The 24897-nt window shown below is 32.5% G+C and overlaps 1 protein-coding gene across 2 annotated transcripts; it reads right to left on the reverse strand.

The window, feature by feature from the left end:
- Positions 1-5284: 5284 nt before the first annotated feature.
- Positions 5285-23226, reverse strand: LOC111504441 (deoxynucleotidyltransferase terminal-interacting protein 1). Of its 2 annotated transcripts, XM_023158991.2 has the most exons (5): positions 22948-23225; positions 22539-22745; positions 21541-21756; positions 16297-16574; positions 5285-5853 (listed from the first exon to the last, which is right to left on the reverse strand). In XM_023158991.2, exons 1-5 carry the CDS (start codon positions 23002-23004, stop codon positions 5367-5369), a joined length of 1245 nt encoding a protein of 414 aa, XP_023014759.1. In that variant the 5' UTR covers positions 23005-23225; the 3' UTR covers positions 5285-5366. The 2 variants fall into 2 exon arrangements, with proteins under 2 accessions (XP_023014759.1, XP_074026486.1); XM_074170385.1 differs by lacking the exon at positions 22539-22745 and having other exon boundaries at positions 22948-23226.
- Between the last annotated feature and the right edge of the window lie 1671 nt (positions 23227-24897).

Consider the following 24897-nt stretch of genomic DNA (forward strand, 5'->3'; position numbering starts at 1 on the left):
TTATTTACCACATAAAACAGTTTGTCAGAATATATAAAATACAATACATTACATAAAAAAAACAAAACACATTCAACTTGAGTGTATCACTACTAAAATGAAAGTTGAAAAAACACCATAGCATACATTCAGTACTTAAATATATACAGGTTCTTAATGTCTATCTGTTCAAATGTTGGGATACTTGGTAAAGATAATTCAATTTGAATGCAATAGTTTTGATAATATAGTTGGCACGACCTTTAAAACAAAGCTCGTCTATTATGACTCCTAAGTACTTTACTTTTTCTTTAACTATGATGTCTTCATTACTCACATTTATTTTCATATTAGAAGTCCTGAATTGGCAGTAATCACTGCCATTTTCAAAGAGAATGAACTTAGTGTCTTTTGTATTGATTTCAAGAAGATTCTTACTGCATCATCTGTGTACTTGAACAAGAGTAGAATCGACAGTTTTTACAACTTGATTGAGATCGAATGAAGAAAAATATATAAGAGCATCAACAGCAAATGAAATGAACAAATTCCAGAAACCTGCGGGATGTCATCGATATATAGCAGAAATAATAATGGTCCTAACATACTGACTTGTTGAATACCATGAGTATAAACTACATCAGATGTTATGTTATTCAATGTCTGTCTTCTATTATCCAAACAATGCATCTCCCACAATACCAAAATCTCCCAATTTTTTTGATCAACCTTCTTTGACCTACAGTTTCATAAGCTTAAGAATAGCAAACCCATAACGGCAGGTAGAAAAGAGTCAACGAACTATTTCGATAATTAACCAAATACATGTATTATCAAATCAGATTACCTGAATCAATATAAACACGTTTTATGTAATTCACTTGAGCCAGATTCAGGTAATAGGACACCAACAACCTGAAGAGTCAACATAAATACGCGTTACGCAGCCGTAATATCTAGTCATCAGAGATATAACTCAGGATTTTTAAATCTGCGAGGAAGGTAGCCACCCGCACCAGCGAAACGTCAGGAAGAAATTCCAAAAATCCTCGACCTTCAAACCCGGAAAATGGGTATTATTGTCGATACCTTTAGTTGTTCTGGAAAAATAATAATTTCAAGACACTGATAGGTATTATTGTCGATACCTTCAATTGTTCTGGAAAAATATTAATTTCAAGATACGTGTTTATTATGTTCAAAGGAGGATCTGAAATACAGTTTTCAGAAACACATTGATTTCATCTGGGTTCTCTTTCTCCTTCATAGAAAAAAATAATATCTCTGGGCTGTTGTTCATTTATAAATGAAAAATTATTTAATGAGTGCTCATTAGAATTCCGTCATTTCTATATCATCAACTTCATAATCACATTCTGTTGTGGAAATAATGTCATTTATACTATCTACCTAAAATTTGATAAGAGGATTCTCATTTCATATATGTCGGTTATGAATTTATTTTCAAAAATTCCTAATTTGTTACATTTGGAGCTGTTTTTACTATTTGGAATCAAAACTTCCAATATTTTTCACAATTCAACCGAATTACTTTTGTTTTCGTAATTTTTTTCTTCAAAATACCCCTTTTTCTCTTTCCTTGCTGTTGCAACCACATGGTTACATTTCATTTTATAATCATTTTTATTCAATGTATATTTGTAGCAGTCATCCTGTTTTTTATTGCCAACATAACAGTTTCATTCCACCAAGGTTTATAGTATGGGTAGATATTGATAGTTATTTTTTTGGAGCAAACGATATAGATTTCGAAAAATAAGTCCCTATACCTTTCATTAGTTTTGAGCCAAAAGTTCCAACTGACTTTCGAGAATTTTCGATTTTTTTTTATAGTCAATATTTCTACCCCTACTATTCACCTGTTGGATGCCACTTACTGTTTCGTTCAGTTTAGTCATTATTATATTGAAGTGATTGCCAATTTGGGTGTACAAAGTACAGTAGCCACAAAGTCATCCCAGTTAGTGTGTACTAAATAAATGAGTGAACCACCTCATCTGTAGGATACGTCAGTTCCAGTACAATGTTTTTGAAACTAACATCAGTGGTGTGATGTTTCAATATTTCCAAAGTAAAATATAACATATATATGATCTGTTACGTGAGTTTCTGATAGAATTGTGATTTTGTAGTCCAAATACATGTTATTTATTAAACCAAATGAAACTAAAAATGATCTAATTAAAATTATATAACATGAAAAAAAAATGGGAACAAAAATCTGAAATGTCTACGATGAATGTGACATTAGAGAACTTCATAAATGTAAATTACACTGATGTTTTCTGAACTTTAGTGAAATTGTGTCAGATATCCTAGACCTAGATGGCTGCAGTAGCGTTCTCAAGTATTTGGCCAGCTCATAAGTTGGTGAACCTATCGCATTTACAATAGGTCTAAGTGGCACATTCTCTTTATGGATTTTAGGTAAGCCACTTAGTCGTGGCGGAAAGTGTTCGGATTTATGTATGACCTGTTTTGTGTTCTTTCTAATAAAATAAAAAGTCTGGCTACCTGTCCTTAAAGGTACAGAAACAAGGTCAAGTAATCCAATTAAGAGAAACCAAGCCACGCCCACTGATAATATAAAACCAGAGTTGAATACTAGAATCGTAGTTGATGCATTCGCAACAACGAGAGCACCAACTCGGACATTGTGACCGTTACCATATCGCCTTTGATAATGTCTACCGGAGTAGTAGGCCAAACGTCAGACATAAAAACCTACAGACCACGGGCTTAGGTGAGTTGTGAATAAAGTTATTAGACTCAGTCGTTGCAAATTCAATCATTGGACACCTGCAAATCATTTTGTAGATGTGGCGGGACGGTAGCCGATTGGGTTGGCGTGAGTGATTTGTTCCACTCATTCAATCAACCGCTATGTGAAACGATGGTTCGAACCCTCAGGCTCAAGATCGATTTTCACTGCCCATCGTCCAATGTTAAAAGGTAACACGTCGTTAATCTTTGCTTTCATAATTTTTAAGGGTTGTCGTTCATATCAGAGCAAAAGCTAATAAACGAAAAAACAGATTTTAACGAATATTGCTTGCTATATTGGTGTATAGCACAAACAATAAAGCGATAACTGAAATTAGAAATATTCACACAATTATGATTTTTGATCATCTTCCATGAATTTTAATGGTGAATAAATACCTATAGGATTATTAATTTGAAATAAATCGTATAACAAGACCTGATTTTGAATTGATTTATGTATATACTACTTTCTAACTTCAAAAAAGTTTTGAAAAGGGTAATTATTTGTTTAATATATTCCATTACAGCATTCACAATTACGCATAGTTTCCATAAAATATGGAACTGAAAATACTTTTGTTTAAAATGTGATAAAGTAAGACATAACAGAAGGAATCCGGTAATACCTCTATAATTCCAACATAGTAGGCACTAAATTCTCAGATATGGCTGTGACGTTTTTTCCTTAATCTGTCTCTTGCAGTGACGTACGGAAATTATATTAAACGGATGAAGAAAAATGAATTTCAAGTGTATTGCTAGTATTTAAAAACTATATTCACAAATAATGATTACTGGATTTTTTCCCAATACCAAACCGTTATTTTAACATCTCGACACATGTTTCGATCACCAAGTGATCATTTCAAGAGGAAGATCAAACTCTCCTCTTGAAGATGATCATATGTTATCACCAAGTGATCATCATCAAGAGGAAAATCTTCCTCAAACAGTGTATCATAAGCATATCAATTATATAAAAACTCTAGTGAGTCCACGGATGGAAATGCTAAGAGGAGAAAAATCTCTATCGTTAATTTCATGACACAAAGTCATTCTAATAAAAAATTCGCTTCTTTTGAAATTGAGATTGAATAAAAAAATCTAAACTCGGATGTACAGGGTGTTAGTAAAGTAATGAAACGTGAAAATGTTTCATGAGAAAGGTAGGTACCATTATTATTTTTAATCTAAAATAAGACATGAATTCATATTTTCAGTAATAATCACATGAAGCACTACCACCGCACAAGTTTGAAATACAGTATTGTGTTATTCAATGTCGTCTGAAAAAACGTCGGATGATGAGCAACTATCGCGATCGCTATTATTCAAGGTAATAATCATTGATTCATTTGCAATGTTCATTCTAGTATCTAGCATCTTCTTCTTTTAGCATATGTCTAATGCTTTTTTTCCTTGACTCGAGTGTGACATTTTCTATCATAGTAGCTAGTAGGCCTTCTACCTCATTCATTTTAAAAGTCAAGTTTTCCGTCGCTACTTGGTTTTTTATTTGAGGCCATATTAGCTCGATCGGGTTTGCTCACAATGGTAAGAGGAAGGCGGTGTACAATTATGTTCCTCTCCTGAGCCATTTCGTCGACAATATATTTCTTCAATTGAGGTATATGTTTCCTTGCAATATCGAGTAAATGGACTTTTAACATATTATGGTTGAATGATAAACTTTTTTGAGACAGCCATTTAATGATATCAGCTTTTCGCCAAGCAGTTGTTGGTACTGGTCCAATTGTCTACTGTCTACTGTGATAGGAGACATTTCATTAGCAGGAAGTTTCTTTAATGAATAAAACATGTCCGTTATTTTATGACCATTTATCTGCGTGTGTATGATTCAAATAGAAGATGATAGAATATACCTATAGAAAAGAAAGTTTTTGGCTTTCTACTAATCCATCTTGATACAATAAAGAAGGATGAGGGAGTCTTCCAAAGAAAGGAAGGAAGTAACTTTATGCATGGATGTGTAGATCATGCAAAGAAGTAACTTTCAGACACAAACTGAAAGAAAGTTCTTCTGAAACAGCTACTTTCATATAAACATTGAATTATACGAAAGAAAAAATTCTTTCGAAACAAATACTTCTATATGAACACTGAATTAAACAGAAGATACTTTTCTCTACTCAGTTCGTATAAAGTTACTTCCTTCCTTTCTTTGGAAGACTCCCTCATCCTTCTTTTTTGTATCAAGGTGGAGTAGTAGAAAGCCAAAAACTTTCTTTCCCAAAAATTAATCACTCCTAAAAAATATAACCCCTTCAATACCTATAGAATTTTAGTATACTATGAATTATTTTCATTTGTATAGATATTTTTAGTATTAGTTGAATTGCATTTCTAAAAAAATATATTTATTTGTAAAATGGGTTTCCCATTAATAATTCAATAAATATTTCATCACTATTGAAAATATTCAATCATAAATTTTGAGGAAAATCTGTATGGATTTAGTACCTATATGATTTTCATTTTTTTATAATTAGACACAAAATATTCATAACACTGTATTTGGAAAATTTTCAAAATTGGCAGAAAAATAAATTAAAGCAGTAAAAGTAACACTAAGAACTAAACTAAAATTCTTGTGAATTATTACAACTATTAATACTGGAAAGATGACTCGCTAAAATGCTAGAAATCACAGAGCTTGTCAAATTGCTGCTCATATCTGAGGACATATTGAGAAAATCGTGTTTGAAAGTGGTATCTGTCTGGTTGTCCATAGAAAGACCAATGTCAGAAGGAGTTGAAGGTGCAGAATCAAGGGCTACAGTAGGAGGTGTAGAAGAATGACTCTGGTCCTCGTAGAGATCAACATGAGCTAAAAGCTTCCTTTCATTCCTCACATACTCTATGAAGTTCTTGATTTTATGAAGGAGAAATAGGGGAACCTCAAATCCCTTCAATTCATGATGCTGTAAGTTAGGACTGTGCTTATACTCTTCACTTTCAGTGAGTTCCTTGATATCTTCAAGAAGCATCAGGTATGCTTTACCTCCACTTGGTGGCATGAGATTCTTTGATGCTAACCATTCCTTGTCTTCTTGATCGCCGGAGTACCTAGAAGCATAATTAAAATATATCAACTTTCATGTTCATTTTATTTGTTGTTTCATAGATTTCAAATCTTCTTTAAACAATGGAAAGAATTTTGAACAGGTTGAATTTTACTACTACGGTCAAGAACAATAATTATTTGATTTGATTTATTTATTAACGGAACAAGCCTAGTTTGGTGAAATATTATACAAAAAAATAATATACAATTTATTATTACCAACACTGATAAAACAGTTATAAATACTAAGGTCGATAGAGTTCAAATAAGTTAACAAGAAGAATGAATATACCCCCTGGATCATTTAAAGCTCTCATCACAAGATAATTTATTACCCTGAAGAGGTATAAGCCTATAAGCACATGTAAAATACTAACCCTAAATAATAAATAAACGTTTTCAAGCATCAAGCAAGACAATTTATTTACAACATACCATGAGAGTGAAAGCACCTAAAGGCTAATTTTCTACCACAGGAGGTCATATGTCAATATTGCTGAAGTGCCCATCAGCAGGTTGAGGTCCACTAAGGAATGAGTGAGGGTGAATGGATGAGATTCCAACTTCTGCACACAGTAACCGTGTGGGAAAGATTATATGTTAGGGCTCTCAACCCCGGGGGGCATGGAGGGGACAATTTATTTTCTATGTTTTGATTAAGTTACCTATGTCGTGAGTTTATTCTTTTTAAGTATCTTTTGTATTCTTCTGATTCTCTTAGGATTTTCGTAATCCTTTTTCAAGCCTGCATATTATCATTAGGGATGTTCATCCTTCAATTCTGTTCAACAAAAAATGTTTGTTTCCGGGTTGTTTGGAGCAACATGTAAAACTCTCACTCAACTAGAGTTTCTGGGAATCATACGATAATAGGTGAAACCTCGTTGATCCTTACTTTCATTCATTACGGTTCATTCTTTTTTTTTTTATTGATTCGGCCGTTACTTGATGAAGATCCATATTAATCGTGAGGTGTAGTTTTTGAAATCATTCATATATGCCGAGGACAGTTACTTTGTAATACTGAAAATAACCCCCATTTGTGTTGACTTGCAGTTTTCTATTTTTAAGGCAGGAGATTAAAATCTTATTCTTACATTTCCAACCTATATATGAGTGTCTCATGTAGTAGAGGTATTTGGTTTCCTTACAAGGTCATAACTTCGAAAATGCAATAATCCAGACAAAGTTCACACTGGCCGAGTTGAAGATTGGTTCGGCAGAAATTATTATTATATGAGTAGAAACATTTTCAATAGAAAACAACACGTAGGTATTTACATAAAAAGTTATTATTACACAATTTTATTATTATGGCGTTTACAATAAAATTATTGAAATAGTTAGCAACCCATCTCATCATATTGCGTTTCATTGTCAGACCAGTTCTGATTCACTCTCACTGGTATCTTCTTCAAAATTTATTATGAATGAGAAGATGAGTTATACACATAATCACAATCAATTTATTTGCAAAGGTGTTGCCAATGTTCAAAACAATTATATACCGATTTCCATTTTACCAATTATATCCAAAATACTTGAGAAAGCAATGTATAACAGATTATTGAAATATTTGGAATCCATTTATTTCTTGTAACCAAATCAACATGGCTTTCAAAAGCTTAGTGATACACAATGTGTCACTTTGGATATTTCTAGTATTTAGTTAGAATTAGATGTGTGTAAAAATGTGGACTTGTCATTAGACCTGTGTGGAGCTTTTGTTTAAGTGATAGGAAGTTATGTCTCTGGAAAATAAGGAAAGTTCAATAAAGAAATTGTGACTCCAAGAGAATCTATATTAGGACTTTTACTCTTTTTCATTCATATAAATTCCATTTCGGAGTTAGAGCTTTCTGGAAAATTAGTACTATTTGCTGATGATGCAACATTGATCTATTTCAATGAAGATTCAAATTTAGTACACCAACAAATGGAAGCTGATTTGAAAAGAATACATATTTGGCTCAATAAATCTTGAATTTAAAAAAATATTCATTTATGTTTATTAATGAAAAGCTTTGTGAGACAACAACTTTGAAATAAGTATTAGGACACAACAAAGTTGAAAGGACCACTGGTATTCAGTTTTCAGGTTTACAAATAGATGAAAGTCTATCATTCATATTCTATATAAAATAAGAAATTATATTTCTTTGAAGCATCTGAAGCTGATTTACTTCTCACTCGTTCATTCAAAATTCAAGGTTGTATTTGAAGCAGGAAACTACTTCGAATACAACTTTGAAACAATAAATAGTTTACAAAATAAAGCCGATAAATGCATTTTCAGCTACTTTTCTTAGAACCAATTAAAAATCTATATAAACCACAGCATTTACTCGATATCAATATGCATATTTCTGCAGTCTCTTGTAAAGAATAAGAGACTGCAGAACATTCCACTATGAAATTTGTACAACATACAAATGTATATAATCATCAAACAAGACAGCTCAATAATCTGTTGAAAAATCTCAAATCTGCAAATGTCTTACGGCGAAACATCAAATGTCTACCACTGAGGATGACAGTGTTCCATGTTATGACGTAAAACAGGAGAAATTTAAGTTTTCCTAAATTTACGAGTGCCTGGAGCTCACCTGGAATGGGCGAGTGGTGGGTTCGAGCTGGGATATCTGAATATCCCAAAAATTCTTTATTGGTATTATTCTTATAGTTTTCATTAGCAAGCTGTGGGCGCCAGTTGATATTTCTTCAACAGAAACGGGGTAATAGGGCAAATAGACAGATCCTTCTAACACTTCTTACAAAAAATTAATTTCAATATTGATATTAGTAAGGTTAATGAAAAGTTAATAAAATTTACATTTGACTGAAATATACAATATAACAAGTTCAATTACTTAGCAACCAACGTCATTAAACACGTTGGCTTGAATTTTAAGAATTATTAAACGTAGTTGCAAAAATTACAAACAGAAAAAAGTATAAACTCGAAGGGTTATCCAACCCAAGAGTATTAAAATAACGAACAAACCTGTTTCGTAAACTACATTTAACAATTTACTAGCTAAATGGGAAAACAAAACTTGAGGGTTCTAGTATCTGGGGACAATTTTATCTAAAAATTATATCTTTGTGGGTTTCTCACCCTAAAGAAAAGAAAATCTTACAATTGGACTTCCTAAACAGCTGTTTGTGACAGAAAATCAAAACAACCAACAAAAACTTTTGTATAGTGTAGCGACCTTGAAAGTCGTCGAATTCGTAGGCCTGGGGAATCTCGTCTCTGTAAAATAACAAAAAAACTCACGGTTATTTACGGAGAACATAGTATCAAACTTTTGAGGATAGTTCCATCGTGAAAGGTCGGAAGCCTCCTTGACATAGGACTTCTGCTTGAGTCAACTTAATGGAGGCTCGAGAAATTATCAGCGGCACTCCGAGTACCCGTTGATGGAAATATTTAATGCAACGGCCACCTCTTGCCTCAATTCACTTAAAAGAAACGCCCCTTATCACACGTATAAATTTATCTCCATAAAAAACCTAAGATTTAATAAGGTTTCTTTTTTCTTATGAAACTCAAGATGGAATGAACACCACGAATTACTTTTGACGAGTTCATTTTTCTCTGTTTTCTTTTAAAACAACTTGTTATCAGTTTCGATTCGGAAACTCTCGGGACATTATCGTGAAATAGTAATTTGAATTATGGCTTCATAAAATTTGCGTTTATAATTCAATATCTCATCGACAAATACGATCACTTCTTTGATTCAATATTTAGTTTCAAATTATTTTGGAGGAATTAAAGAGAACTAAACAGGAATTGAAATTTATCATCGATGTGGGAGAAGTACGAATCTGTTTAAAAATTGAAAACTTCCCCTTTTAGAAAAAGAAAGCCTACATTTAAGGAATACAAATGAGAAATTAGATCAAAAATCCAAAGAGAACAACATTATTATTTTTGGCTTGGAAACAACGAGAGAGGACTTAACACTTGATTATATAACAGATAAACTCAAGAATATAGTGGATGTGGCATGAAAGTGACATTAACAATTTCTACCCTCTTGGAAAAGTAAATAATCCACCAATAAAAGTTGAGTTCACAACGTTCTTGAGAAAGAAGTCAATACTGAACAACACAAAGAAGTTGAAAGGAACAAACATATCTATATCGCATGATCTGACAGTTAAACAACGGGAAGAGTATAAATTATCGAGGAGGCATTTAAATTTAGCTAAAACAGACAACAGTGGAAACTGCTTCATCGGAGGCAATAAACTATACTTCAACGGCCACAAATACACACCGGAGGAATTGAAGAGGGAAGGAGAAGCGGAATTAGAAATTCTCGAAAAACAAAAAAGTGCTCCCAGTACACCAACCCCATCAGTATTTAGGAAATTTTTCAGTCAGAATCTGTAAATTTATAAACCACCAAACGAAAATATCCCTCTCAAGAGTACTCCTAGTCAACATCCTGGGAAAACAACAAAAGAGGTATTTGAAAAATTGAAAATGAAGACCCGTTCCAGTAAAGAATCAAAATAGTTCATGAATTTTCATTAGTCTACATCTAAAATCAAAATAATTTATATATATATATATATATATATATATATATATATATATATATATATATATATATATGATGTGTTGGTCTTCCGGGTGTTCATCCGTTGTGTACTATTCGATAGTCGACGTTTCGCCATCATCTCAGATGGCATTATCAAAACGAGTTACTGCTTCGCTTCGAGAGGTGTAACTCTCGGTGGATGGCACATTAGACGTTTCTGATGAACCAGACAACGGATCACTTTGAAAATTTAATGGAGGGCATATTCGGACATTCTCTAGCCAACTAAAATATTTTCGACAATGCGGTGTTGCCGCTTCTATTAGAAAGCAGTAGCAACTTTGATTTTTCAAATGGAATACTCTGTATATAATATTATTTTTGGAATCTCCAACAATTGCCCGACAACTTTTCTTGATATTTCCCTATACCTATCTGTTACCGTTTTCGAAATAAAAATTAATTTAAATTTTTTTCTTCGAAAATCATGACTTCTAAAAATGCCGATATCTTTTAGTTAAGAAGTACTATGATATCGAAATTTGATTTGGAGTTAGGTGATACTTGGGACACTTCCCACACGTCAGCCTAATCTCCGTTACTTCAATACAGGGTGGTAAAAAAATACAGTTTTTTCGTTTGCTTGAAAAAGATGCTGAAATTTGATTATTTTAAATGGAACACCCTGTATATTATTGAAAATTCGGAAAGCTGCTGAAATTTGCTTTCTTTCTTTGTATATCATACCTATACCTAACTAGTCAAGTTTCGGACTTATGAACATTTATTTGTGAAAATGTCCCTTCAGAATGGTATTTCCATTCGGTATTTGGTAAGCAGGCCATGATTACTATTTGACAGTAGCGTTGTGACATTCTCCTAATAATATCGACATTTTCGTCACTTCAGAAGTTGCAAATATCTTCAAAACGATGGAACAAAACTATTCAAACGAAGTTCTTATGAATTTGTTTATTATTTTTGGACAGTGTGACAAAATTATCAGCAGAACATGTAGAAAGTTCAATGAAATGTATCCGAATCTACCGCCAATGAACCTCAAGAAATTTATACGAATTCAGAACAATTTCAATATGTTTGGATAAACTTTAAAAAAAGCACCAAGAAACTTGAAATTGGAAATATTGATATGAATAATTATAAAAAAGTAAAACAATCATGTGGAATATTTCAAAATATGTTCGAATCGCTGGCCGTTCACTTCCAAGCACTTTAAAATGCTTGACTGCTTTCGTGGTGGCAGATCTGATTTCATTGGGATTCAAATCTTCAAATGTTTGGGCAATCCTTTCTAACAATTCATCTCTCGAACGCACGGGTATTTTGTAAACTTTTTCTTTAAACATTCCCCACAAATAAAAATCTAATGGATTGAGATCGGGTGATCTCGCTGGCCAATTCCATGGTCCCAAGCGCCTCATCCACCGATTGTCAAATAGTCTATCCAGTTCTGCGCTCACTTCTCTTGTGCAATGTGCAGGAGCTCCGTCTAGTTGGTACCAACAGTTTCGATAATCTTCGAGTGGCAGATTATCCACGAAACTGTCTACAGTATTCTCCAAAATATTCAGGTAGCTTCTGGATGTTAATGACTCCTCGTATATCACGTACCTCAATTTGTTGTCCATCAACATGCAGAAGACATTAAAACTAAATTTTTCTTGAAATCCGGCTTCTTTTGTGACGTGAGGATTTTCACTGGACCAATAATGACGATTTTTTCTATTGAAAATCCCTTCTCTCGAAAATTTCGATTCATCAGTCCAAATAATTTTATTTAAAAAAAGTGGATCTTCTTGAATACGTGTCAACAACATTTCACAAAATTCTACTCTCTGTTGAGGATCTTGAGGCTTCATTGCTTGAATTTTGGTGAATTTATAATCATGCATTTTATGTCTTCGCAAGATTCTTTGAACCGATGAATATTTTATACCCAAATCTTCTTCAGCACTTCTTATCGATGACTCGGGAAATGCGTGAAAATATGCTAAGACATTAATCTGGTTGTCTTCGAAAGTTACGGGTCGAGGCAAGTTTCTTGGTGCTTTTAAAGTTGATCCAAATGCATTGAAATTGTTCTGAATTCGTATAAATTTCTTGAGGTTCATTGGCGGTAGATTCGGATACATTTCATTGAACTTTCTACATGTTCTGCTGATAATTTTGTCACACTGTCCAAAAATAATAAACAAATTCATAAGAACTTCGTTTGAATAGTTTTGTTCCATCGTTTTGAAGGTATTTGCAACTTCTGAAGTGACGAAAATGTCGATATTATTAGGAGAATGTCACAACGCTACTGTCAAATAGTAATCATGGCCTGCTTACCAAATACCGAATGGAAATACCATTCTGAAAGTACATTTTCACAAATAAATGTTCATAAGTCCGAAACTTGACTAGTTAGGTATAGGTATGATATACATAGAAAGAAAGCAAATTTCAGCAGCTTTCCGAATTTTCAATAATATACAGGGTGTTCCATTTAAAATAATCAAATTTTTCAAGCAAACGAAAAAACTGTATTTTTTTACCACCCTGTATTGAAGTAACGGAGATTAGGCTGACGTGTGGGAAGTGTCCAAGTATCACCTAACTCCAAACCAAATTTCGATATCATAGTACTTCTTAACTAAAAGATATCGGCATTTTTAGAAGTCATGATTTTCGAAGAAAAAAATTTAAATTAATTTTTATTTCGAAAACGGTAACAGATAGGTATAGGGAAATATCAAGAAAAGTTGTCGGGCAATTGTTGGAGATTCCAAAAATAATATTATATACAGAGTGTTCCATTTGAAAAATCAAAGTTGCTACTGCTTTCTAATAGAAGCGGCAACACCGCATTGTCGAAAATATTTTAGTTGGCTAGAGAATGTCCGAATATGCCATCCATTAAATTTTCAAAGTGACCCGTTGTCTGGTTCACCAGAAACGTCTAATGTGCCATCCACCGTGAATCAGCCTGTATAAATGCAGTAACACGGCCAGATAGTTCTACATGTCAAACCATTTCTTCGTTGAAACCAATACACATTGAGTCATTCATTTTCCAAGATCAGATAAGTGATCATCGACCTATAGCTCTAATGGTAGAACTAGGGGGTAATAAGACAAGTAATACAATGAAAAGAATAAAAAATACATCAACTATCCGCAATTGAAATTAGATTTACAAAACGAAATATGGAATAACATCTATGAAGAGAATAATGTCAATATAAAGTGTGAAATATGTATCAACAAACTGAAGTTTTATATTAATAAAAATACCAATGAAATAAGAGTTAAAAACAAAATTATTATTAGAAAGAAATGGATAACACAAGGAATATCAACATTCATATCACAAAAACATTATTAATCAAACGTTCACGGGATAATCCTGACGATGTACAAACTAAAAGACTTTATAATGATTGTAAAAATAAAGTGAGAAACCTTATCAAAGCAACAAAAAAAATTTTTTTCAAAATGAAATAAAGAGAAATCAAAATAAGTCCAAAGCTCTATGGAAATGTGTAGATGAAGTCTAACAAAAAGAGACCACAAAGACATATTGATGAAATTAGATTGGAGAACCAAAATATGATTTATGAAGAGCTAGAAATTTCAAATGCATTTAATGAACACTACAGCTAAGTAGGGTACAAACTCGCAAACAAAATTGATGCACCGATAGCATTTGAGGAAATTATAGAACGTCAAGACAAAAGTATATTCATGTATCCAACAAATGCGGAGAAAGAAAGAATTTAAAAACAAATAAAAGTCCAGGGAATGATGGCATAAACACGCAAATGTTGAAAAATATTTCAGAGCTAATTGTAGACCCTCTCACCTACATTGCCAATGGGTCCTTAGAAAACGGAATTTTTCCAGATATTTTAAAAATTGGTGTCATTAAACCACCACCGGCAAACCAAAAATGGAGATACACTTGAGATTGCTAATTACAGACCAATATCATTAATTTCTAATATAGCAAACATTTTTGAAAAAATTATTAAAATAAGATTAACTGGATTCCTTAAAAAATTCAAGCTTCTGTCAGAACAGCTGTACGGATTCAGGGAGGGGAGGTCGACAGAGGATGCTATATTCACTTTAACATCAGAAATTTACAAATCGTTGGATTTATCAAAACCTGCATTATGTATTTTTTTTGACCTATCGAAAGCGTTCGATACTGTTTGCCATAAAAGATTCCTCGGGAAATTATAAAATATCGGCATACGGGGCAGAGCATATGAACTGTTTTATTCCTACCTGAATAATCGAAGACAAATAGTTGACATCGATGGAAAAAAGTAGTCCGAGAACAATTACTTACGGAGTTCCGCAAGGTACTGTCTTGGGTCCAATACTATTCATTATCTATATAAATAGTTTATTAAAAATGCATTCAGGAGGAAACATTCTCAGTTTTGCTGACGACACAGCAATCTTTTATAATGCGGAGACATGGCAAGATCTCAAGATGAAATCAGAAAGTAATTTCAAAAACATCATGAAATGGTTTCAATATAACAAATTGAGCTTGAACGTAGAAAAAACAAAATATCTACCATTTACCTCTTATGCCAATAAACTACCGAACATAGATTCATTAGTTATCAATGAAAACTTATTGATTCCAGAAAGTACCTCAATTAAATACCTTGGCCTAATGATCGATCGACACATGAAATGGGATTCACAAATATTATATCTATATTTTGTTTCAAACTATTGAAACAATGACATGAATTATATTCGTAATGGAATCAAATCAGATATCATTCACAGGATTTCTACACAATACAATTATGAAAGCAATAACATTTCACTTACATGGAACACTGTCATCATCACTGCTAGACATCCGATGTTTCGTCGCAAGACAGTTTCCTTATCGGCTCTTCAGAGGCAAATACGGATAACATTATAAAAAACACTCAATTCATTCATTATTACGACTTTTTGTCACGGAATAGATCGAATCCACCCATGTCATCGACGATAGTACGTAAATAACATACATTTTTTGAAATTGATAACATACATTTTTTGAAATTGATTCCTTCCTTTCTTCAGAAGATTTCCACATTTTTTGTATCAGGATGGAGAAGTAGAAGGCCAAAAACTTCCCCAATAATATTATTTAGTAAATACAAATTATCTAAGGGAACAATTAGTTCAGGCCAGTCTTCCCTTACCTACACAGTAGCTTTTTGGAGTGACACCTATCAGGAAACAACTAATACCACGAAGGGCGTTGGATTATACCCAGCAGGTGTCAATGCAGGATTCTTCACAGAAGTAATTCCTGCAATACATTTGTCTGAATTGATTTTCAGTTATTGTAACGGGCACACTTGCAGACCGGTTTTGGAGCATTTGACGTCTTATCAGTGCAAGGTAGTGTCCTACATAAATACTTTGATGAAATGAATGAAAACACTTTTGTCTAATTACCGCTAGTTGATGATGGGGTCAAACCCGAAACAGGTCACATAAATAAAATCAACTAGTGGTAATTAGACACAAGTGTTTTCATTCATTTCATTAAAGTGATCATGAATTACCACAAAATAAACAAGTCATCAATCACACATGTCCTACATAAACACGAAATCGATGATTTCCTTTAATTAATCCTGCACTGACACCTGTCAGATATAATTCAATGCTCTTCGTGGAATCAGACAGGGAAGTACTTGTTTTCTGATAGGTATCAGTTCATAAACCTACTGTATAGGTGAGTATTGCCAGTCTTCAAGTGGGCCCCACTTACTATAGGTGAAATTTAGTTTATAAATTTGACTTCAAGAATTCAGAATTAAAAATACTTTATTCTTTAGAAACAACTTAGTTTTTCCTTACCTCACCAAATTGGGATGCCTCACGTATAACCTGCCCCTTGTTTGGCCATAACCTAAAACTTTATTGGCTCTCGCTCCCATAATAAAGAGTGTATTTCCTCTAACTCGATCTGGATTCCATTTGGGACCATCTCGTTTTAGTGACAGTTTGCAGCTACTATAATCTGTTGAATGGTGAGATTTATTTCTATGACGTTTTACTGTAGGAGCAAAAGATTGGGTTGATATCAATTCTGCATCCACGTCACATTCTTTTCTTTTATATTGTGTAACAGGACTCTGAAAATAGGGAATAAGTTACTGAACATTACATATCTGTGATAATGATCCACCCAAGTTTATTCCACTATTCCACTACTTCTACAAGAAAGAGTTCCAAAAATCTCAATCAGCATAAGTATGAAGTTCAATTTTTTTAATGAATGCAATCAGTTGATGAAAAGAAAGTTTAAAATCAGGAAGGTATAATCACTGAGTGTGGACTTGTGCGTGAAAAGGTTATGAATTCATCATAAAAGAGTTACTTCATCATCATGTAATTCAAAAGCTCTGAGCAGTTTATTATATTAGGTTGTTCCAAAAGTTTAGTCCGTTTTCATGTATGTGATTTAGTTGCTCCATATCTCAATATATATTTATTCTACTGTGTCGTGGTGTATCGATAGAAAATGTTGTACTCTATACATTGATGTTATTAATTTTTTCCAAATTTAAATTTTTGAAATTTGGCCTGTAAATAAAATAAAGTGATTGGAAAATAAAATTTTGATACTCAAGTTTTCAGAATAGCTGATAATTTAGAAAGTAGTCCGATTCCGATAACAAAACCTGTTAATCTGTTTCTATTTGTTTTTTCAAATTGGGAAAGGATAAGAACCCAGAAAACATCACTGAATAAAGTCAAAGCTGTGTCGAAGCTATTTTCCGGGATCCTTGGCTGTGGACTACAGGTTTTTATCAGACTGCGGTTGGCATTATCAAATGCGATGAGGTAACAGACGTAAAGTTCTTGTTGTCTTCTCAGAGAGAACCAGTCGTGAAGTTTTACATTCTTTGATAGAAGTTTCTTTCACACTGAATTCGGTATGGATATTGACTTGTCTCAGTCAAAGGTAGGTCATCTGCAACAACATAGCTTAAGTTTGACCTTTGAAGTGAACAGATCTTTATGTGTGCTCCTCAATCAAGAAAGTTTAGATCGTTGATTTTATACGTATCATACTCATTTTGATACAATAAAAACAGACCCAAGCAAAAAGTTACTATTATCTCTTTTTCAATATCTACATATACCAAAAATTATGTCAGGGTCCCAGGAAGATTTACGAGTGGAGATGGATGAAAATGCAGTTTGTGACAAATGTAATTTGGACATTATGGAGAAAGATTCGTTCATCATTTGTGACTGCTGCTCTATCTAGCATCATGAAAAATACGTTGATCTTTATACCTCTAAAATCAGGGTTCTTGCTTTGAGAAAACGCAATATGATATATTTTTGCCGTTCTTGTAAAGTAGACTTCGAGAAAGTTCAAAAATTAGTTGCTTAACTGGATGAATGAAGCCTTGGAAATTAATAAGAAACTAATTGAAGAAAATTAAATACTTCATGAAATTATCAGGAATGGAAACTATACTAAAGACTATAATATCAACAACATATTTCAAGAAATCCAAAAGAGACAGGTTAGGGCAACAAATATAATCATAATCAACAAATATAATCATAATCAACAAATATAATCATCATTCTCGGCAGAAGTCACCGTGAAGAAACCTATCGATTACGTAAATTTGATGCTAACAAAAATAGTCCATTGAAAGTTATTCTGAATAGTACAGATGAAGCCTTATTCATTTTACAAAATGAAAATCGGTAGTTCTATTCCTACTCTACAAAAGTTACAAAACAGAGGAATGCGCTTGTTATTAAAATGCCATAAGTATACTCCTATATTATTTAAAGAAGAAGAAAAATTTATTGAATTAGGATTTCCTGATATACAGGTTAGCTAACTCAAAGTATAGTATAATCACCTAAATTTATACAAATAATACAACTATATATACATACATTATTTGAACTGAACAAAAAGAAACATTCAATTTCCATCATGAATATGTTTTAAAAGTTCACTTTTGAAAATATTCAATGATGGGGTCGATTTAATGGAATCAGGAAAATTAGTGGATCAGACAAAACCTTTGAAGAATAAATTGCTCATACTACTTCTTGTATTTGTTTTATTTATATGAATGTGACTGTTGTGTCTACTAGAATGGTGATGAATGTCCTTATTGATAACAAATCTGTTGGGGTCATTTTATTCAGTATTTCATAAATGGACACCATGGAACAATAGAATAATCTTTGGGATACTGAGAACCATTGTAGAGCAGATAGCATAGTAGAAATTGGTGTATACCTATACAATTTTAAAATTCTCATTCCCTGATTTTGAAGGTTTTGTATTTGTTGCACTTTGTTCAAATTAATAGAGAATAAAATAAATGCGCAGTAGTCGAAATGGGGTTCGATTATTGATTTATATACCAAAATTTTTGTATCTGTTGATAAGTATTTAGTGATTCTCAAGAAAAAAATATAATTTTTTTGCTATCTTTTTCCAATATACTTGACGTGGTCATTGAATGATGAGCAATTATCAAGTTGAAATCCCAAATACTTCACTGATGTTACTATTCCTATAAGATCATCTTCAATTTTTATATTTATGTTGTTTGTATTTATTTGATTATATTTGAATTTAGTAGTGATTATCATTGCTTCAGTTTTTTTAACGTTGAGTTTCATTTTGTTGGTTTTCAGATATTTTTCTAGCTTCTCTAAAAATGTATTCATTCTGCCAACAGTTTCTTCTAAATTTACTCCAGTACAGGCCAATGAGGTATCATCTGCAAATAAGTTGATGAACTCACAGTCTGTAAATAATTGTATATCATTCAGATACAGAATGAATAATAGGGGACCAAGTACACTACCTTGTGGTACTCCTGTGACTTGTTACATATGATGAGAAATAATCGTTTACACGTACTCTCTGTTTCCTATTTGTTGAATAATTACTTAACCATTCATAAACCATCCCCTCAATCCCATATCTTCTCAGCAAAATACTTCCTATCCATCTTTTTAAAAATTCTTTTAAAATCTAAAAAGACAGCTACAAAATATTAACCTTTATCTGTTTCATTAGTAAATTTAATTAGCGATAACTAAATGTTTCGCAAGAATGTTTCTTTCGAAAACCAGATTGACTGATAAATATAATTGCTATTTCTAAAACCTTCTCTATTGGCAGTAAGGTACTAATAGGTCTAAATTATCAGAATGGAAGTTGGATGCACTCATGTCATCAATTTTTTTTTCGCAATTTTTCATTTTCCTCTTGAAGTATTCTATTAATCTCCATAATTTCACTCAGCTGTTCTGAGTTGTGCATTTGCTTGATATTATTCCTATCCTATCCTATCAATGATTAATAATCTGAATTGAATGACAGTAAAAGATAGATTACAATATTTTTCTATGATCTTCATTCATATTTAAAATACTCACTGGAAAAGCACCACATTACTTCAATTAATTCATTACATATAACCATGAGATTCACAAATACGATACAAGCGGAAGACATGACTTGGTTATCCCATGAACAAATATTGCAAGAACAATGAACTCTATATTTCATAGAGGATTTTTGGACTATAAGTAGCTTCCTAATGAAATTAAACGAAATGACACCCTCCAACTCTTCAAACGCTCCTTATCTGAATATCTAGGAGCACACTATTATTCCAACTGAGTTGTTCATCATTATTCTCTCTACTAATCTCTTTATCATTTACTACTGCTACGTTTTTACACACTATATTCTACTATATAGGTCTTATATATTTTAGTTTATTTTGTTTTATTTTGTTTAATAACTGATCTTTTTTGTATAACCTTTATGTATATTAGGACATCTATTTATAATTAATCTATCTATCAAGTACAAAATAAATTCCATATCTGAACCTTCTTGCTGATTCTGATTATCTTTCAATTATCTTGAATGGTAAAGAAGAAAGAATATTTATTTATCTCTGAAATTATTACAAAATGTAGATGGAGGAGTAGAAAGCCACAATCATTCTTTCCTAAAAAGTAATCTCTCCTGAAAATATCCCCCTTTCAATTAAAATAAGATTTCTATGGCTAGGATCAGATCAAATGAGCAAATTAATGTCATTACGTACTGTTATCGATGACATGAGTAGATTTGACTCATTGGTGACATAAGGTCGTAATTTATGTACCAATCCTGTGAATGCTATCTAATTCAAGTATATAATGAATGTTTGGAGTACAAACTGGATACAAAAAAATGTGTTTTGTATAATTCAATGTTCATATAGTTCATATGAGGAATTGGCTGGGGTGGTAGTGCGCCCGACTCACAATCGGAAGACCGTGGGTTCGATTCCTGCCTCGACCAGATATTTTTCTCGAGAGAATTTATCTGGTTGAAGCTGGAATGATTCTGCAACCGTGTTGAGAATCACACGTTAAAAGGTAAGACCTCGTTAGTCCTTAGCTCGCAAAAGTTTCTCAACTTCTGAGAGTTGTCGTTCGTATGGGGGCGACAGCTGATTAACGGAAAAACAGATTATTTTTTTAAACAGTTGTTTCGAAAGTATTTTCTCTTTTGTGTAATTCAATGTTTATATGAAAGTATTTGTTTCAAGAGATCTTTGTCGTCCATGAAAAATGAGAAAAAAATCTTCCTATGTTTTTTTTTTTCACTTTTATTAGAAGCTAACTTTACTGCAGTTTCGTCGTATAAGAACATTTTCAAAACAATACAATAAACTGAAAATAATTAATAATATTAACCCTTATATATCTAAACACCACTGTTGGTAGTAAAAGGGGTACTTAATTTAATTGAGTAATTGAAATAACTTGCAGGAATTCACTCTAAACTAACAGATTAAAATAAATTGATGGATGTAGGAGATCATCATTAAAAGTGAGAAATGAAAATCCACTTTTATATAAAAGTAGTGAAAACATAGAAAATTTCTCATTTTTCATAACCAATGAAAGTAGTCACAGAAAAAATATTGTAGAATATTGAAAAAATCAATATGTAAATAGGAAATTATCCTAATCAGTCCTAACATTGCTGGAATTGTTTGTATCCCGATACTTATCCAGGTATTAAATTCAAAAACTCACTGCTCCTCCCAATCTTCCATCTGTAACACTTGTTTCTGATTCTGCTTCACTATGGCTGCACTCATATGGTGAACTATCTCGAGAACTTGGTGAAATTTTATACATCAACTTAGCATCTTCCAACATCTGCTTACATACTTCTTTGATATGTTCCTCTCCAACACTGTCCTTACCCAAGTTGTTTTTAATATTATTGATGGCTGGTTGAAAAAATTTCTGAAAACATTTTTCATTTGGAATTGAACTATCATAAACCCTTATCAAACTGGTGGTGGTATATTTATTTATAAGTTCATCTTTGAATAAAATTGAAAAATTCAGTGCCAAGATTCCAGAAATTTTCAGTCAAATACTTAAGCAACATTTGAGTTTTCCAATGATCTCTTAGATTTTTGAATAGAACTGGCCGATACTTGATGAAAATCCATATTAAAAAACTAATCAATACAGTTTATTGTATGATTTTCTCTATAAAGGGTTTTACAAAAATCGCGACAGGTATTTCGCTATACAATAGCTTCCTCAAGCATAGATAGATAGATAACTCTTATGCTTGAGGAAGATATTGTATAGCGAAATACGTGTCACGGTTTTTGTAAAACCCTTTATGGTGAAAATCATACAATAAACTGCATTGATTAGTTTCTTAGATTTTTTATTAACCTAATTCAATTAAGATTATGGACATCAATAACTCTCAAAAAAAATCAATAAAATATTCGTCACAAAAATGGATTTTCAACAATAATATCAAATATCCACAAAAGATCAATGATAATAATTGTAGGGTACAGTAAGCAAAAGCTTGGATGTTCAGTAATGATCCAATGCCAAATTCTAGACTGCACCATCATAAAACAAGATAACATAACTTTCAGTTTTATCCAATCTACTATAAATATCAGTTTTAAGTAAAGTTTATTGAATTCACTTTTTCATTTATAAATATTGACAGGAATAACACATTAAATTGATTACACTGATCACTGTGTACATACCTCAATATACTTTTTCAGAACATTATCAATCTCTTTATTAATAGCACTCTGTAGGTTTTTTCGTAAAATATCCAAAGATTTTGAAGGGCTTGTAACACTATATGCTCTTCTGTGAGATGGAATAACAGATTTTGTGCCGTTTTTGACTCCTAACTGACTAGCTGCCAGGTTCATTAAACTTATTTGTCGCATGTTGAAAGTATTTTTCTGAAAATATGATACATAGATGTTATGAACAACAGACTAACTATATTCAATGGTAAATTAACACCATTTTTTGGACGATTCTTTTCACAGAGGCACTGAAAAATTATTTTACCATCTTGGAATGAGTAAATAATATGGAAATCTGATATTTTTTGTACAAATATAATATACTCTAAACAGGAAAAATATTTCCAAATCTTACCCAGCCGACCATATTTTTTTTCTCTTCTGCTTGCCCTGGAGCAACAGGAGGGATCATCGTAATCTAGTTTGATATTATTTTTAAGTTGTTCAAGAAATACAGAGTTCGAACATAACCTCTGTATATTCCGGAGGTTTCCTTTTTTCAATCATAACATATCTATATGATTTTTAATTAACTACAATTTTTGAAGAGATTTATTAAGTGAATTCTGAACCCCAAAAACATTGAAGAAAACATACATTTATTTATTAATGCACTGACATTACTGACACAGAATTTCTGTGTCAGTAAGTGTTCTGTGACAGAACACCAATTATTCGGTGCATTTCATTAGTTCGGACTTCTATTGTCTAAAATGATATAAAATGATTTGAAATCTCTGAAGAATCAATAAAATTAAAAAGATTAGCTGAAAAAATAACAATTATATTAAGCAAAAAAACTGAAATTAGAATGAAGCAAGCAACAATTGAAAATTGAACATTTAACAAGAAATGAAAATTAAAATTAGTTAAAAGATTTCAAGCTAAGTTACTTTACGATGTTTCGATTGTTAGTATCCACAATCGTCTTCAGAACATAACTGGAATTTTCTCCAGTTTCGTGAGGCTGCTGTTGTAGCAGCCTCACGGAAATCAGGCCATCAAACGCGGACTGCGATTCCAAGAATTGCATTTACCGGATAAGTACTCTGCAAGTGCGGAGAATCCTACATCGGTGTAACTGAGAGGTAATTGAAAGTTTGCATTGTCGAGCACAAGAAACACACATAGCGAGGAAAAAATAGCAAATCAGAAATAGCAGAGCATGTTTGGACTCATCAATATAATATCAAGTGTTCTCAAGCTGAAATCATTGATTTAGGGAAAAAATCATAGAAGCTGCATACATGTTGTCCAACAATGTATTCAGTCAAGCTATCATAGAGATACGCAACATATGGAAACCCATAATCAAGCGAAAAATGGCCAACTTCCGCCAAACGATCAGTTCCCGATAAAACCGATGGAGTGGAGAGAGGAAAGAGAGGATGGTTAAAAGCACTTGATTGATCTATAAATAAGTCCAGTCATCACCCAAAGACGATTGTGGATACTAATAATCGAAACGTCGTGAAGTAACTTGGCTTGAAATCTTTCAATTTTAATGTTCATTTCTTGTTAATTGTTCAATTTTCAATTTTTGCTTGTATTTTATTGTAATTTCAGTTTTTTTGCTTAATATAACTGATATTTTTCTTTTTAATTTCGTTGATTCTTTCAGGGATTTCAAATGATTTTATATCATATTGGACAATGGAAGTGCGAACTAATGAAATGCACCACGAAACATTGTCAATCACCGTCAAACATTCAATTAACCTATGTTCTGTTACAGAGGAATATAAGAACTAAAATATGTTCTGTGATTCCGCCTCAGGCCTGCGTTCATAAACTTACTCACAGTATGATCTGTTTAAGTAGATAACAACACCGGTTCTGGCTCAAAATCCCATGTATTTTCTTATGAAGCTAAACTTTTTGCAATTTTCATGACATCCGAGCGGAACCTTGTGGAACACTTAACTCGAGGTTCTCCGTCCCACTCCTCGGGCCCTTTTGGGACTCCATCTCACCTCTCGGGCCCCCTTGTCCCGCACCAGTCACGTGGTCCTAATTAAAAAAAACGGTATGAGAATCGTACCCACGACGTCGGCGTGGTAGGCTTTGTCATTAGCCTCGACATCAACGTGGAATACTAGAAGTAATTGCGAATTGTTGATTATAGCAGTTGATTTGTTGGCTGTCATTGACGATTCAGTGTGATAAATGAATGAAAACAGAGAAGGATGGAATTATAAAAATTAAAAATTGTATATTGAAAGTGCGAAAGTGATATATCAATAATGATGAATGAATGATCAGATTGAAGAAAAAAACATGGCGGCAATGTAACAGACATTCAGAG

The sequence above is a fragment of the Leptinotarsa decemlineata genome, unplaced genomic scaffold (assembly GCF_025532065.1).
Source record: "Leptinotarsa decemlineata unplaced genomic scaffold, Ldec_3_MD MMD2_P_RNA_scaffold_9, whole genome shotgun sequence".
NCBI classification, from domain to species: Eukaryota; Metazoa; Arthropoda; class Insecta; order Coleoptera; family Chrysomelidae; genus Leptinotarsa; species Leptinotarsa decemlineata.

Coding starts and splice junctions, on each gene's coding strand:
- LOC111504441 (XM_023158991.2), bottom strand. CDS start 23,004: ATGATCCCTCCTGTTGCTCCAGGGCAAGCAGAAGAGAAAAAAAATATG. Junction 22,746..22,947: donor AAAAAAATATGGTCGGCTGG/GTAAGATTTGGA, acceptor TCATATTTTCAG/AAAAATACTTTCAACATGCG. Junction 21,757..22,538: donor TTCTGAAAAAGTATATTGAG/GTATGTACACAG, acceptor AAATGTTTTCAG/AAATTTTTTCAACCAGCCAT.